The sequence below is a fragment of the Gossypium raimondii genome, chromosome 5 (assembly GCF_025698545.1).
Source record: "Gossypium raimondii isolate GPD5lz chromosome 5, ASM2569854v1, whole genome shotgun sequence".
Lineage (NCBI taxonomy): Eukaryota > Viridiplantae > Streptophyta > Magnoliopsida > Malvales > Malvaceae > Gossypium > Gossypium raimondii.
The window spans coordinates 11,194,395-11,208,912 of NC_068569.1; the positions used below are offsets into that span (position 1 = coordinate 11,194,395).

The 14,518-nt window shown below is 33.3% G+C and overlaps 2 protein-coding genes and 1 non-coding gene across 3 annotated transcripts; 2 read left to right on the forward strand and 1 right to left on the reverse strand.

Moving 5' to 3' along the window:
- The first annotated feature begins 1,289 nt into the window (after positions 1-1,289).
- Positions 1,290-1,371, forward strand: TRNAS-GCU (transfer RNA serine (anticodon GCU)). Its single transcript has one exon. It is a non-coding gene; the product is annotated as a tRNA-Ser (tRNA).
- Positions 1,372-6,003: 4,632 nt separating this feature from the next.
- Positions 6,004-6,703, forward strand: LOC105771069 (uncharacterized). Its single transcript, XM_012592475.2, has one exon. It carries the CDS (start codon positions 6,067-6,069, stop codon positions 6,514-6,516), a length of 450 nt encoding a protein of 149 aa, XP_012447929.1. The 5' UTR covers positions 6,004-6,066; the 3' UTR covers positions 6,517-6,703.
- Positions 6,704-9,278: 2,575 nt separating this feature from the next.
- LOC105771068 (putative receptor-like protein kinase At1g72540) lies at positions 9,279-11,614 on the reverse strand. Its single transcript, XM_052630931.1, has 5 exons — positions 10,991-11,614; positions 10,753-10,888; positions 10,505-10,641; positions 10,288-10,411; positions 9,279-10,209 (listed from the first exon to the last, which is right to left on the reverse strand). The coding sequence occupies exons 1-5, from the start codon at positions 11,369-11,371 to the stop codon at positions 9,644-9,646; spliced, it is 1,344 nt and encodes a 447-aa protein (XP_052486891.1). The 5' UTR covers positions 11,372-11,614; the 3' UTR covers positions 9,279-9,643.
- Positions 11,615-14,518: the final 2,904 nt, after the last annotated feature.

Here is a 14,518-nt window from a genome sequence, read left to right on the forward strand (position 1 = left end):
AAGACAGAACTTCAATACGAGAACATGAAACATCAGGCACCCAACTTAACAGATCAAGTAAAAAAATATTTTTTAAAAATAGAGTATGCATACCCAGTGGGCAAACTTGGCGAGTTTTCGGCCATCTGCTAATACAGTGAAAGTGGAAGGCGTGATTACAGACACCTATGCCAACACAAAGTTATGAAGCAGGTTCAAATCTATTGTGTGAGACAGATTGATCTAAGTTGAACAAGAAATTGTTGACGTGATAGGATAAACAACCACAACCCTGCAAGCTCGAGTCATTAAAACTTCAAGCTGCTCTGCATGATTTGTTTAGTTTCGTAAAACAATATCAAGTTTATCTACAATCTCAATATCACCATCAATACCTGCACTGAACCAACAAGTAAGAGGCTAGATCTACGTTACTAACACACGATGTAGAATAAGTAAAGTATAATTAATAATATAAGTTATATTGAAGAGAAACAAAGCTTTGGTTCCGTCTTGCTAATGTTTTCGACTTCAATTTTAGGTTTCGAATCAAAATAAATAGATGACGAACAGCAAGCATGAAAACTACTGATTAAATCAGTACAAAGGGTTTTTTAAAGGGAAAATCCGATACCCCATGCAACAGTGCACTCCTCGCTTGTGGCACTGGCTTGATTAGCTTGACATTTAATGTCTAATCAAAGCATATTTTAAAAGAAAATTAATAAACAAAAAGATCCATTATATGATTATTACAAATTGTGCAATTATCAACCACAATATCTGTGCACCCAAAAAAATAAAGATGAAGAAGAGAAACTAGACTACAAACCCCATGTCTAGAGAGCGACAGCGCTATTCTTTATCTCAAATTGTTTGGATTTCTTGTTACTCACAGATGAAGCTGCATTGGAGGCTTTATAATAAAAAGTGAATAAATCTTTAACTCAAAAATAACATCAATCTCTATTAATAGAACAAACAAATTAATATTTAAAATGATTTGAGTGATATTTTATTCTTATTTAATTTAAAACTGTATAAAATCAGCACTAAATAATTAGTTCAAGTTTTGAAGGGTATAAATAATAATAAATAAGAGCTACCTAAAAACCTTATCAAATTTGTCTAATTGACTGAACCATATAATTTGAGAAAATGAAGCAACTTGAAAACATAATCTAACCTAACAAAAAATGATTTGGGGATTATGATTTTAAAATTTATAGGCAAACGTGTTGTACTTCACATTTTCACGGATTTTCCAGGAATAAACCATTTAAATTTATAGATAAGCTCCCATCAACAATGACGCTTTGGCCGAGTGGTTAAGGCGTGTGCCTGCTAAGTACATGGGGTTTCCCCGCGAGAGTTCGAATCTCTCAGGCGTCGTTTGTTTTTATTTAATTTTAATTTTTATGGGTAAACTATAAAAATAGTCACTTTTGTTTACCTCAAATTACATTTTAGTCATTTTTGTTTGAAATATTACGTTTTAGTCACTTACGTTATCGTTTTGTTACGAAGTGATCACTCTACTATTAAGCTTTATTACCTCCCTAACGGTGGGCTTACGTGGCAATCCAAGTAAATTTTAAATGTTAACTTAAAGAGCAACAAAGCTTTGGTTCCAACTTGCTACTATTTTTTGCTTCAATTTTGGGTTTCGAATCAAAATAAATAAATAACGAACAACAAGCACGAAAGCTATTGATCATATTTGTATAAAGGATTTCCGAATGAGAAATTTTTGATACCCCATAAAACAATGCACTCCTCGCTTGTGACACTAGCTTGATTGACTTGGCATTTAATAGCTAATTAAGAAAAACATACACGTGGTTTAAAAATCAACCCATATTTTAAAAAATAATAATAAACAAAAAGAGACTAACAAAAATACTTACAAAAATCCATGATATAGTTCCTACAAATTGCGCAGTTATCAACCACAATATATATGCACTAAAACCAAACAATATAATGTTAAACTTCTCCCGCACCAAAAAAATAAAGATGAAGAAGAGAAATTAGAGTAGAATCCATGAATGTAATGGTTACAAACCCCATGCCCAAAGAACGACAATGCTCCACTTGTTTACCTCAAATCGTTTAGATTTTTTGTTACCCGCTTAATTGTGTAGGAGCATTGACGTAAAAGCAATGCCTCCATTTAGTCACAATATTATTAGTATCAAGAAATAAAAAGCTCTTGGAAAAAAGTTGTTGTCTTCGGCTCCCACACCGCGTCTCTGTATCTATATATTATCGTCTAATTAGTATGATAGTAGAGAAAATTCTTAAGAATACTGCATATATATAGCCAAACTGTGTTAGCAAAGGTGGAGCAGACAAGAGTTGGTTTATTTTATTTTTAATTTTTGTAAGCATATATTTTATTTTTATTTATTCTTAAATTTGAATTGTAAATATATAATTACGGAACGATTGGTATGTTATAGGATTGAATTTTTTAGTAAACTACTTGAAATCAATTGAACCAAGACAAAAAATTGATTGATGATTGAACCGATTTTATTTTATTTTGATTTTAAAATTTTTAATAATTTATTTATAATCGAACCGATTAAATCGATAAACGTTGGTCTGACCTGTTCGGCCACAAATCTAGTTTTTAAAACCATGGATTTAGTTAAATTACATCATATTTTTAGGAGAAAATGAAAGGTTAAAATATGTCATAAGTCCCTCTACTCTTTGTAAATTTAGAATTTAATCCTTGTACTTTTATTTCTAAAAATTTTGTGCCTCTGCATTTTAGATTTTAAAATTTAGGTTCTGTTAATGTTTTTAAGATTATTTTGTTAAATTCAAGTTCAACACGATATCATTTTTTAGTTACATTACTATCAAGTGAGGTTTTTTTTTTTAGTTCACAATGCCACACCAATAATTTTGACAAATTAATAATTGTACATAACCTTTAGTAGAGGAATTGGACTGCAAATTTAGCACTGAAACCTATGGTGTATTTTAACCAACATGAAATTGTCTAGAAGGGAGGCATAGAGATGTTGACACATGGATGAGGTGGTGACATGGCAATTAAGTGTAGTCTACCAATGATCAGCGGGTCAATTATTTTAATTAATTAATTAATTAATTAATATGGGTACGGCATAAATTAGTAAGAAGCACACAATTTTGGGTTGTGCATGAGATCCACAAATCGGCATGTCAATTGTTGATTTGGGTTTACGATGTTGCTAAGTCTGATTATAATAAAATAAATGTATCATCGTCATCTCAAGTTGTCAGCCGTAAAATCGATTTGGGATTTTCATGCGTAATTCATATTATTTTGGTAAAAGAATTCATACTATTTCAGCAATTAATTTTTTTTATATTATTCGAGAAGAAAGGTCACACAAGTAACATATTTAAGTCAAGAAACAAATACTCAAAGAATTCTACTTGATACCTAAGTACTAAAGTGTAAAATATGTCTTGCTTAATTATGTTTATCACATAAATATATATATATATATATATATATATATATATATATTTACATGAATGATTAAAATGGAAAAGAAAAATAAGTGAAGTAATGAAGTAAAGAAAGTAGTGAAACAGGTTATGAAATTATGATATATGTTTTATCGATGTGATATAGTACATTAATTTGTAAGTGTAGTAAAATGTTATGAAAATATGAAAATTTGTGAAACAATAATATATGTGAAATTCGAGTTAATAGATTGTTCATGTAGATGATATTTGAATTTGTTGGATGTAATTGACATGTTGTAGAAATATTTAAGTGCTTATGTGTTTTACTGCACTAGTGTGTCTACCACTCTAGTGCCCATATTACTAGTACTTATGTGCTCCGGGAATCTCATGTTATATTCTTGTGTATTTATCTTATTTATTCAGTATCTACTTATGGGCTAAGTACAAATGAAAAGTGAAAATGTGACAATTAATCATGTTATGTTTCTAATATTATTATTCATAATAAGACAATAATAAAATAAGAGAAATCTCGTTGTCGCATTTTTGGAAACCATGATTTGGGTAAAAAAAGATTGGATTTGAAAATCCTAACTTTTAGTTTGGGTAATAAATAAAAAATTGGATTTGAATTTGAATTTGGGTAAATCCAAGTCTAATTTCATAAGAGTTAAATTTTGAATTTTAGAATCCATTTTAAAATTTGGAATTTTTAAAATCTAAGTTGATTAAAAAAAAAAACATGAAGACTTCTTTCACACTTTCTTCAAATCCCAAACTATAAATAATTAATTTTATTTATAATATATCATCAATGAAGCTAAAGGTTTTGTGAATTGGACTAAGGGGCGAACCTATCAGACCACCAACTATCGATTCAACCGGTTCGATCAATTCAATCAGTTCGATTGAATAAATTAATAAAAATAAAAAATATATATTCTAAAAAATCAAACTGGTTCAACCATCGATTCGACCGGTTTACGAGTCAACCAAACTGACCTCTTATTTCGGACTAATACCCCAGCCGATTCTCGATCCAATAAGTCTAACTGATCGGTTCGACTCGATTCTGAGAACAATGACGAAGGTTCGTGCATTTAATTTAATACAATATAAATATTTAAAAAAAACGTTTGTACCATAGTTCTTAGTTTCTTTCTTTTGAAATTAGTAGAAATTAAATTACTTTGATTTTTTAAAAGATTTAAATTGCTTAATATCGAAATTGAAAGAGACTAGAGAGGTATCAACTAAGTCCTATCTCGGTTGGTATTGGCATTATTGTCTATGCAAGAGAACGTGTGTTTGAGCACGCTAAAACTCATTTATTCTCCTATTTAAGAGTTAGGGAGGAATTATGGATAGTTCTAGGCATAGTTTGTATGTATATAAAAGAAAAAAAAGAGACTTGAGAGGTCATTCTATCTTAATTTAACCAACCTTATCTGTGACTTAGATAACTCGACTAAACAGGTTTGTATATATAAAATAATTCTTATTTGTTTTAATATATTTAAATTTATAAGAGAATTTTAAGCTGAAGTTAAATTTTTAGGATATAAAATTTAGAAAGCACAATTAAATGTTTTTATTTAAAAAACTTTAAATTGAATTGTTAATTTTTTTAAGGGAACAAATATGATATTTTTCACTAACCATAAAGTTAAATAACTTAGATTAAATAGTTAATTACTTTGAGAGATTAAATTGAAATTATGCCATTTAATTAAGTCCACAAAGATGATGATTCTTTTAACGGAAAAGGCCATGACAAAAAGGTGGTCTTTACAAATAAAAACTAACAGACTATGGCTGAGTTTGGATGGGCGGTGCGTTTACCTGTGGTTAGTGTAAAAATAGTAGTGGCGGTGAAATTAAATATTGTAGCATGAGACAGAAAGTAAGCTAAACGTACCGTACCGCACCCAATCGCCCATCCAAACCCACCCTATATGGCCAGCCACAAAAGAAGAAAACATAAAGAAAATCATAAGCATCAACTTGCTCTTAGATTTCTCTCATACTACTTCAATCACTCGTTTAAACTAATATTTTTAGAACTAAAGTGATGATTGAATTAGTTAGATTATTAATTTATTAGTTGGATCAATTCAATTAATTCGATTAAAAATATTAAAATTTATAATACATCTGTTAAAAAGCCGATTTAATTAATTAAACCAATCTTTATCAATTTACAATTAACTGATGTGATATTATTTTTGAATTAATATTCTAATCGATTTTGCCAATTAATCTAATCCAATAAATTTTGAGATAACAATTAATCCTTGAAAACGATTTGATGCATAAGCATCATGTATGATGCTAAATCAGATTTGATGCATCATAAAAATATTTAAAATAAATACATTTAATTGTAATCAATTCAAGCTCTCGTAACTAAATTTTCATACCTAAATATAAATCTTTTAAAATTTATAACATTATGTTAAATATATATATTATTATAATGTAACGTAAAAAGGTTAAAAAAATGATGACGCAAATCGTGAATAGTAACTCAAGCAGGAGGCCAGGTTGAGATGCTTTTGTCTGCATATAGTCGACTCTTTTTCTCTTGTCCCATATAAACAAACTCTCTCAATGTTCTTCTCTTCTCTATTTCCACAACCTTCCACCAACATGGCTGTCGATCAGAATAAAACCACCAAACCTCCCTCTCAGACCCATTTAGCCACCGCATTCCAATGCCAGGCACGGCGGAGGATTTTCTTTCTACGCCTGAGGCATCACAACAAGTTACCCACAGTTCGACTCGGTGGGAAGAAACCACGGCGAGGGCTTTCCATAGCCAGGGTTTTGAAGAAAATGAGGCTAAGGTGGCTGAAGCTGCGATATGCTTGCATGTTGAGGAAGATCAAGAAATATTACAGAGATTTGATCAAGGATATTGTTGAAGCAGGTTCAACCGTGGAGGCTTTACAGCAAAGAATGTTTATGGAGTCCACTTTCGCTATCCCGGTTATGGGTGTTTCCTTCGCCACCGTCCCTTCCGCTACTGCCTCAGATCGTCCTCGACCCTTGTTCTTTTGAACATTTTAGTATTTAATTTCCTCATCTACTACTTCCCCCCCCCCCTCTTTTGGGGGTTATTTTACTCTCTTTTTTCCCAACTTTCTTTCTGATCTTTCGCAGCCTCATCTCATGTTATCAAACTCTATAGAAGATAGTGACGATGATGTTTATTTTAGATAAAATAATTTCGCTTTTACGTGTTTTACTTTCCATTGCTTTTCCAGAAAATGTTACTTTTTTACTGGTAATTAATTTAATAGTAAACAAGAAGGGGTAAGAGAGTTGTTAGCTTTCCAAGGCCTGCCAAGCTATGAATGGGTTTGATAGGACTTATGAGTGCAATATACGTTAACAAGTTCATTTTATTGTTGATATATAAAAAATCGCTTTTACAGTGACTGATTAGTGAAGAAAGCTTAAAAGCAGGGCTGTTTTCACGGTGGAAACCCACGAATTCAATGCATTGGCTGTTTTGTTAGTACTGATAGGATTCTAAGGATCCTTTTGCTTTCTTTATACAACTTAAACAGTATTTGACTTGACAACTAATTCCAAGGCATGGAGAATTACTTGACAACTTATAAACATATATTCATTACGTCTACGTCAGGGGGAAAACCCATTGGTATTTAGCAATTGTTTTTTTACTTTGTTTATTAAATATATGATGCCGTCTTCTTATCGCAACCCTAATGTCTTTAATTGCATTTAGGGTGAAAAACTGAACATCATTTGCTAAAGGAATTCAATATTAGAGCAGCAAAACTTTCACAATAACGAGTGAAAGCCGACATTCATACGAATTCGTAGAGGACAATGTCGGAGGCAGCATGATGGATGGATTCCTTCCTTGAATTCTTCTTGATCAAGAAAGTGCCATGCCTTTTTATGATCATGTGCTGATATATATATCTTATAAATATTCATTAAACAATATATTGGTGTTGTTAACCACATGGAGTACTGACCACCATGTTGATGTTTATGATTTTGTCCAAGGAAAACAAAATATAGAACTATCTCCAAATCAGATCCCACTGAGGATGGTTCAATGAATATAAACTCAATATATACATACAGCTAGCTAGCCTCAACATTCTGCTCAATTGCCTCATTATCTTAGCCTTGTTTCCATTATTAGTTGTCACGTGTATATTTTAGTATCTTTTCGAAATCCAGTTTAACCCCACTTTCTTTTTATAAAGAATTAAAATTTATAATCTAAGTTTTAAATATTATAAAATCCTTAAAATATCAAAGTATGAATATTGACGGTTAATAATTCATTTGGTGATGATATGAAACCACACGAAGAACAATTAAGACTACTTTATATATTTTATTATATTTATTAATGTAAGCATATTGAAATAATATATTAAACCTATATTTGTGCAATACATTATAAATTTCAAAAGAAAAATCCATGAATTTCTTATACAATCCATAAACATATACTTACTATACAAGAAGGTATTTAAAGAAAAGTAAACTACATCAATAGTTATTTATATATAAATTTTCATTTTGGTCACTTAATTTTAAAAATAATTATTTGATAATTAATATTTTTCAAATTACTTTTTTTATCATTTGACTATTTTTTAATTGATATAATAATAAATTTAATCTTTAATTTTATTTCTTTTTATCAATTTAGTCTTGATTCTATATAAAAATTACAAATTCCTTTTAAAATTTGAAGATTCTGATTTTTATATAGACTAACCACAAGAGTAGGTGAACCAGCCATATAAATGGAAAAAGGCAGCCGAGTCAGAATTTGCTTAGATTACTTTGTTTTGTCGGTGAATGCCCAAATATTTGTGTCACTTATATTATATGCTCTATGTGAATCTTTGCACTGCTGCTCTACGCTTTGTAGCACCGGCTTCTAATTTGGGCTACCTCCTCCTCAACAGGAAATTAAGGGTGGATTTGGATGGGCGATTGAGTGCGGTGCATTTAATTTACTTTTTATCTCACGCTACAGTATCTAATCTTACCGTCACCTCTGTTTCAACATTAACCGCAGATAAACACATCTCCCATCTAAACCCACCCTAAGTGTTAAGCCCAGGCAACCATTGTTTTCTTATTCTCATTGTGTCATCCACAATAGTTGCTTCTGTCTCTATCTGGTGATCAAATAATAGAATTTAATCACATTATAAGCCTAACAAAGAATCTACATGATTTAGCAAATTAAATGTCGCAATACAATTTAGCAGAATATATTTTTCTGCGAACAATATTGACGTTAACGAGTTTCCTCAAGTTACAATGATGCAAAGCCAGACAAAAAATGCGAAAAAAAATCTTATTTATATTTTATGTACCGATTTAAGAATAAGTTATCGGTAACCTGTCCATAAATTGATTTCATACGAATGGTGGATAACAACCGGCCAGTCATGAAACTCATGCTTGTTCATTGTCTTATTTTCTACTGGATGCCGGCAAATTCCTGTTTTACAAAGAATTATTAGCCATCAAGAATTTAAAAGTGAACTGTAATTTCTTCTGTTCGCCGAACTTTTTGAACCAGGATGAAGAAATGATGAAAAACTTGTGCGATGCATTTGGCTAGAGGCTGAGGCTGAGGATGGGGTTGGTGGGATTGTACATTTGACCATTTACAATTCCACAGCAGAAGCCAATGAAGATTTAACATACAATTCACAAGAGTTTTAGGTATGTTTGCACTAATTAACTAGCTTCCAAGAAAACACAAAGGAATTGCATTCAAGTAATTTCAAGAAGAAGTTTCAGAGGGAAAGTGAGAATTTGGTTACAAACCCTGAAATAGTTATTGTGGAAAATTTTACAACATCGTATATTTAGCTTATACGTGAATCGTACACAGATACATAATCTATCGTCAAACCTTATCCTTGGCCAACAATTTGGGCTAATCGATGTTTCTGGTACAGGGGATGAAGAACAAACTGCTGGAGAAAAGCCTGGATCAGGATCCTATGGCAAAAACGTGACAATAAATCTAACAACAAACAAAAAAATGTAAACTTGTATGTTCCCTCTGATTTCCTGACTGATGAAACACTAAAAGGAAGGGAGGGAAAAGAGAACCAAAACCTTAATGTACAGTGTGATTGAAAGTATGGGTTATTTAGCCTGCGTGTATCTAGTGCTTGGTAGAATACAAACTAGACCCTAGAGATCTATACAAGTCAGTGTCTGAGTACATAGCTCGAGACCTTGATGGTTTAACCCGACGTCTATGCTTACGACCTTTTCGGCGCGGAATTCGGCTTTTGTCTTCCTTTTTTTCGATTTTTACCTCATCGAATTGCTTCTCGTATATTTCTTCAATTTTCTGAACAGTTGGCTCCTTGTTGTCTTGAGTTGGGGCTATGTAAACGAAGGGGCCAATTGGGATGTCTGTTAAGTGAAGGAGAGGCTGTAATCCTTTGACCACATTGCGCATGGTTGGTCTGGATTTGGGGTGGCTGCTAAGGCACTGATAAGCTAATGCAGCAGCCTTCCTAGCCCCCTCGGTTGAATACTGTCCTTCAATTCTTGGGTCCATTATTCCGTGGAGTTTATGAGGGTCCTTCAAAAGAGGCCGTGCCCATTCCACAAGGTTCTTCTCTCGACTTGGTCGGGTCTTGTCCACGGATCGTCTCCCTGTCAGCAGCTCTAGGAGTACCACTCCAAAGCTGAACACATCGCTCATGGTCGTCAAATGCCCTGGAAAATCAGCAACCACATTAATTCATATAAACAATTATGAAATCAAGACTAATGTCAGTAGAACTGTTGAAGTACCTGTCGATACATATTCAGGGGCAGCGTAGCCTTCGGTGCCCATGACGCAAGTCGTAACATGGGTTTCTTCTTCTGCTGGACCGTCAGTTGCCAGTCCAAAATCAGAAACCTTCGCTTTGTAAGCCTGACAATGAAGCAAACCATAATCATCTCAGTTTCTCCTTTAGTCTTTAATGATTATAATCTATTAAGGGAGGGCCAAGGGGTGTATTTTTACCGAGTCTAATAAGATGTTTGAAGTTTTGAAATCCCGGTAAATGACCGGCTTCTCTTCTTCATGGAGGAAAGCTAGTCCTTTCGCAGTTCCAACAGCAATTTTCAGTCTTGTTAGCCAAGGCAATGGTGGTCCATATCCTGCATAAATGGCAAGAATTATACAATTTATCAGTTCTGAGTACAAGATTATATTGATTCCAATGTTAGAAAGCTGACTGCAAATTTTGAAAAGGGAAGAGCAAAACGAACTTTTAAATAGTTGGTTTTCCAAGCTGCCACGTTCCATGTATTCATATACCAGAAGCCTGTGCTCATCTTCATAGCAATATCCAATTAAGTTCACCAGGTGGGGATGCTTTAATTGCCCCAGGAGAATAACTTCAGCCTGTGGGGAAAAAGAAAATTCAGAATTACTGATCATATTTTACTATCTGCAACTCAACTTACATTAGGAACAGCATTGAAATAGAAACATATAAATGCTCACCAGCCATTCTTTGTGTCCCTGTGTGCCATCCAAATCAAGGACCTTCACAGCAACAGATTGAGCCTTCAAGCCAGGCCTAAGATTGTCATCAATGAACCCCTTGTAAACAGGTCCAAACCCACCCTCACCCAGAAAATTACTCTTGGAGAACTTGTGAGTTACCAGTTCCAGCTCCTTGAGGGTAAACACATGAAGGCTTATAAGAGAATTCGACAGATCGTTTAGTGACAACGGAGAGCCAAAGTGGCTAATATCAGAGAGAGATAGCCTTTGGCTAGGACTTCGTTTGGAAGGATGAACTTTTTGCCCTGAGGATGGCACCTGGGGTTTGATGCAATTGGGGAGGATATTTTTCCATGACAAGTACCTTTTGAGGATCATTTTTAATAGAATGGTTTCTTTTGGTGTGTGTTAGGCTTCCAGTTGAAGCTCAAAGGGTGTTTAAATAAGGCTGAGCAGGATAGGAAAGAATAATAATAATAATAATAATAATAATAATAATAATAATAATAATAATAATAATAATAATAATATAAGATATGTGCTTGGATTAAAAGATGGATGAGCAGACAGTAACCAACACCTCTTCTTTGATCCCAAAATTTCTTAGTATTCTCTCCTATATAGCTCATGGATAATGAAGTTGCATTTAAATAATGAAATCTGAAAATCAGAGTCCCAAAACTGACCAGAAAGTAGATTGACTTTGGGCCCTGCAGCCTCGAAGACTTGGCAGAAAAGAACACTATAATTTATCAGCAGAAAAGGTTTTGGGCGGGTTTCATATTATTAAAAACAGAAGCGTTATGTCATCAATTTTTTTGCTTTGTGGCACATGCATGAATTTGAGGTTATATGCAGTTTCATAACAGGTTTCTTGGAGGGCTGTAATCTGGACAAGCTGATGATTGTGAACAGTTAGGGTATAATCCCAATATTATAAAAAGTGCGTACTATTTGCCTATGTGGGCGCGTGGCTATTGGCTCTTCCCTGCACTTTCATGTGTCCCTTGTGTGGGTGGGAGTGTGGGGCATATAAGTCGGAACTCCACTTTTCATAAGCCAAAAAAATGAGCCATTCTTTGGGCATGCTGGGTCTGTTTTCACACTCAACCATTTGCCCCATAATCTCTGCCATTTGGACTTTCTTATACCCAAACCACAGCTATTGAAACTGAAGTAGAAATATGAAAACAGGGTAAACATCAAAACCTGAGGGTTTTCCCAATGTTTTGATATAATTATGGTTTATATTAATTAACTGATATATCAAATGTTAGGGAAGACTCCAACATTTTCCTACAATTTGTTTATAAATTAAACAAATACATACATACACGTCTTGATCAACCACCTAATAATTTACCTAAACACTTGGAGTATTCTAAGAAAACCGTCAACAAGCAGCCTGTAATTTTGATACAATAACTCCTATCTAATTCCAAAACATACGGCTTTAGTGGCATATTTAAACCAAGACCACAGTTCCAAAAACCAGGTTATTAGTTGGCTGTGTAATATATTATATTATAACCTCTCCTGCTTCTTGCCACCCTGAAGAACGGCAAATGCCTTGCTTTCAAGAGGGTTGAAACTTGAAACTGCGTTTACAGTGAAGCTCATCAACTTCGTTAATTCTGGCAAGTTTTCACCTTCTCCATTGTTTGTTTCTCAAATTGCTGATAATTGGTCAGGTTTTGGAAGATACTATTCAAAGTCCCCACCATTTGTTTTATTTATTTATTTTGAATACCTAGCTCATCGACTTATGGCTAATATGCATTTCAACACCGTGACTTGACAATATATAAATGGAGACCATCACCACTACCACCAGTTCCTCTATACTACCAAATATCTTGGGTGAGAAAAGTCTCCTAACTCTCTATCTTTTTCGGTGAAACATTTGGTTGAATATTGAATTGTTCACAACTGCAAGGATAAGAAGTATCAATCTAGCGGACCACGCTTTTGCTATTTTCACAAGGGGAGACTATGGCACTAAGGGAATGACCATTGACTCTGCCTTTTGCCTTGTAACTTCTACCTTTTTGTTATTTCTATGTTATTAAGCAACAAATTTAAATATGGCCAACTTTGGGGGGGTGCGCGTAACTGAGTCGTTGAAATAGATTTTGTGAGTAGCTCCTGCAAATTACAGTCCAGCAACGCAAAATTTACCAAATGTTTCTATTATTGACATCAATATATTTTAATTGTTGGGTCTGTACTTTGTTGACTCTGAATTCATAATTTTGGTTAGGTCACTTGATGAAATCACAATATACCCAATGATACCATGACCTTTTTTTCTTTCTTTTCTTCTTTTTTACCGAAACAACGACATACAGATTTTACACAAGTTGTCAATGAGCTTAAAACCTGTACAATTGATACAAGTTATTGTCACTCAACAAGTTGTTTGCTGGCTAATGTTATAAAGCTAATTTGTTTTAATATCTCTAATTACAAGTGTACATCAAAATCAAAATTATACTAAAATAGGGCATATGCTTGGATGGAAAATTATTAATATTAAAGTTGTGTTATATCTTCTCCTTCTATCTCTTCATTAAGATTTAGTTTGGTAGAGTTGAAAGATAGGAAATCTATTTTTTCTTTCTATAGGTATACTTCGGAAGAAAATATAAGAAAAGGAAAACGGAAGATGAATTAATTTTATTTCTCTCAATTGCTTGATAAATTGAAAATGAAAGGAATAAAATAAAATATTTGAAAAATACATAATTTAAAACTTACACCTCTCACTCATTTTTTATATTTTTGTCCTTTTATCATTCACATTTAGAAGGACGGGTTTTTATGCATTAAGATGGAAAATGACCATCTCTATTATTTTATTTTTTCTAACTTTTCTTTCCTACTAAGTACACTCAAATTTTATTTTCTATCTTCTTTTTCACTCCGTTCTCCCATCCCTCCACTTTTCACCCAACTAAGCATACCCTAAAACATTTTATCACTATAAAAACCCAACAAGACGAACCTCACCATGACTCCGTGAGAAAAGCTCGACCTTATAACCTTGCCTAAGCATGGCCACGCAATTCATAAAAGATATATCGGAAAGATTTCCTTACAACATTTGCCAATCCATTTCATCCAACATGCATCTCGTTTAATCCTTTTAGGTTGACTCCAGCTGTGCCCTAGTTTGATATCCATAGCCCTATCACGGCACTCACGAAGTAGAGAATTCAATGGAAGAGACCCATGCCCAACCATCTTTCCTTAATAAATAGGGTTAAATCATTATTTGGGGCTTGAATTTGACAATTTTCCTTTATAAAAAATTGAAGCCCCAATGTGGGAAGAGATGCCAAGTTCAAGCTCCAAAATGTGATTTAACTTTAATAAATACTTGTCAACATCAAGGTAAAGGGAGAAACCTCAGAGATAGAGGTGATAATGGGTAGGGTTAAGCCTAGGCATGATATCAATGTACTTTATGCTTGCCCAAGCTTGACTTAACCCGAAAAAATTGGCCTAAAATTTTGCTCAAGTCTA

Excerpts from the sequence above, each read along its gene's own strand:
- LOC105771069 (XM_012592475.2), top strand. The coding sequence starts at position 6,067 with ATGTTCTTCTCTTCTCTATTTCCACAACCTTCCACCAACATGGCTGTC.
- LOC105771068 (XM_052630931.1), bottom strand. The coding sequence starts at position 11,371 with ATGATCCTCAAAAGGTACTTGTCATGGAAAAATATCCTCCCCAATTGC. Across the intron at positions 10,889-10,990 it reads AGGGACACAAAGAATGGCTG|GCTGAAGTTATTCTCCTGGG; the intron begins GTGAGCATTTAT and ends TTTTCCCCACAG. Across the intron at positions 10,412-10,504 it reads CAAACATCTTATTAGACTCG|GCTTACAAAGCGAAGGTTTC; the intron begins GTAAAAATACAC and ends CTTCATTGTCAG.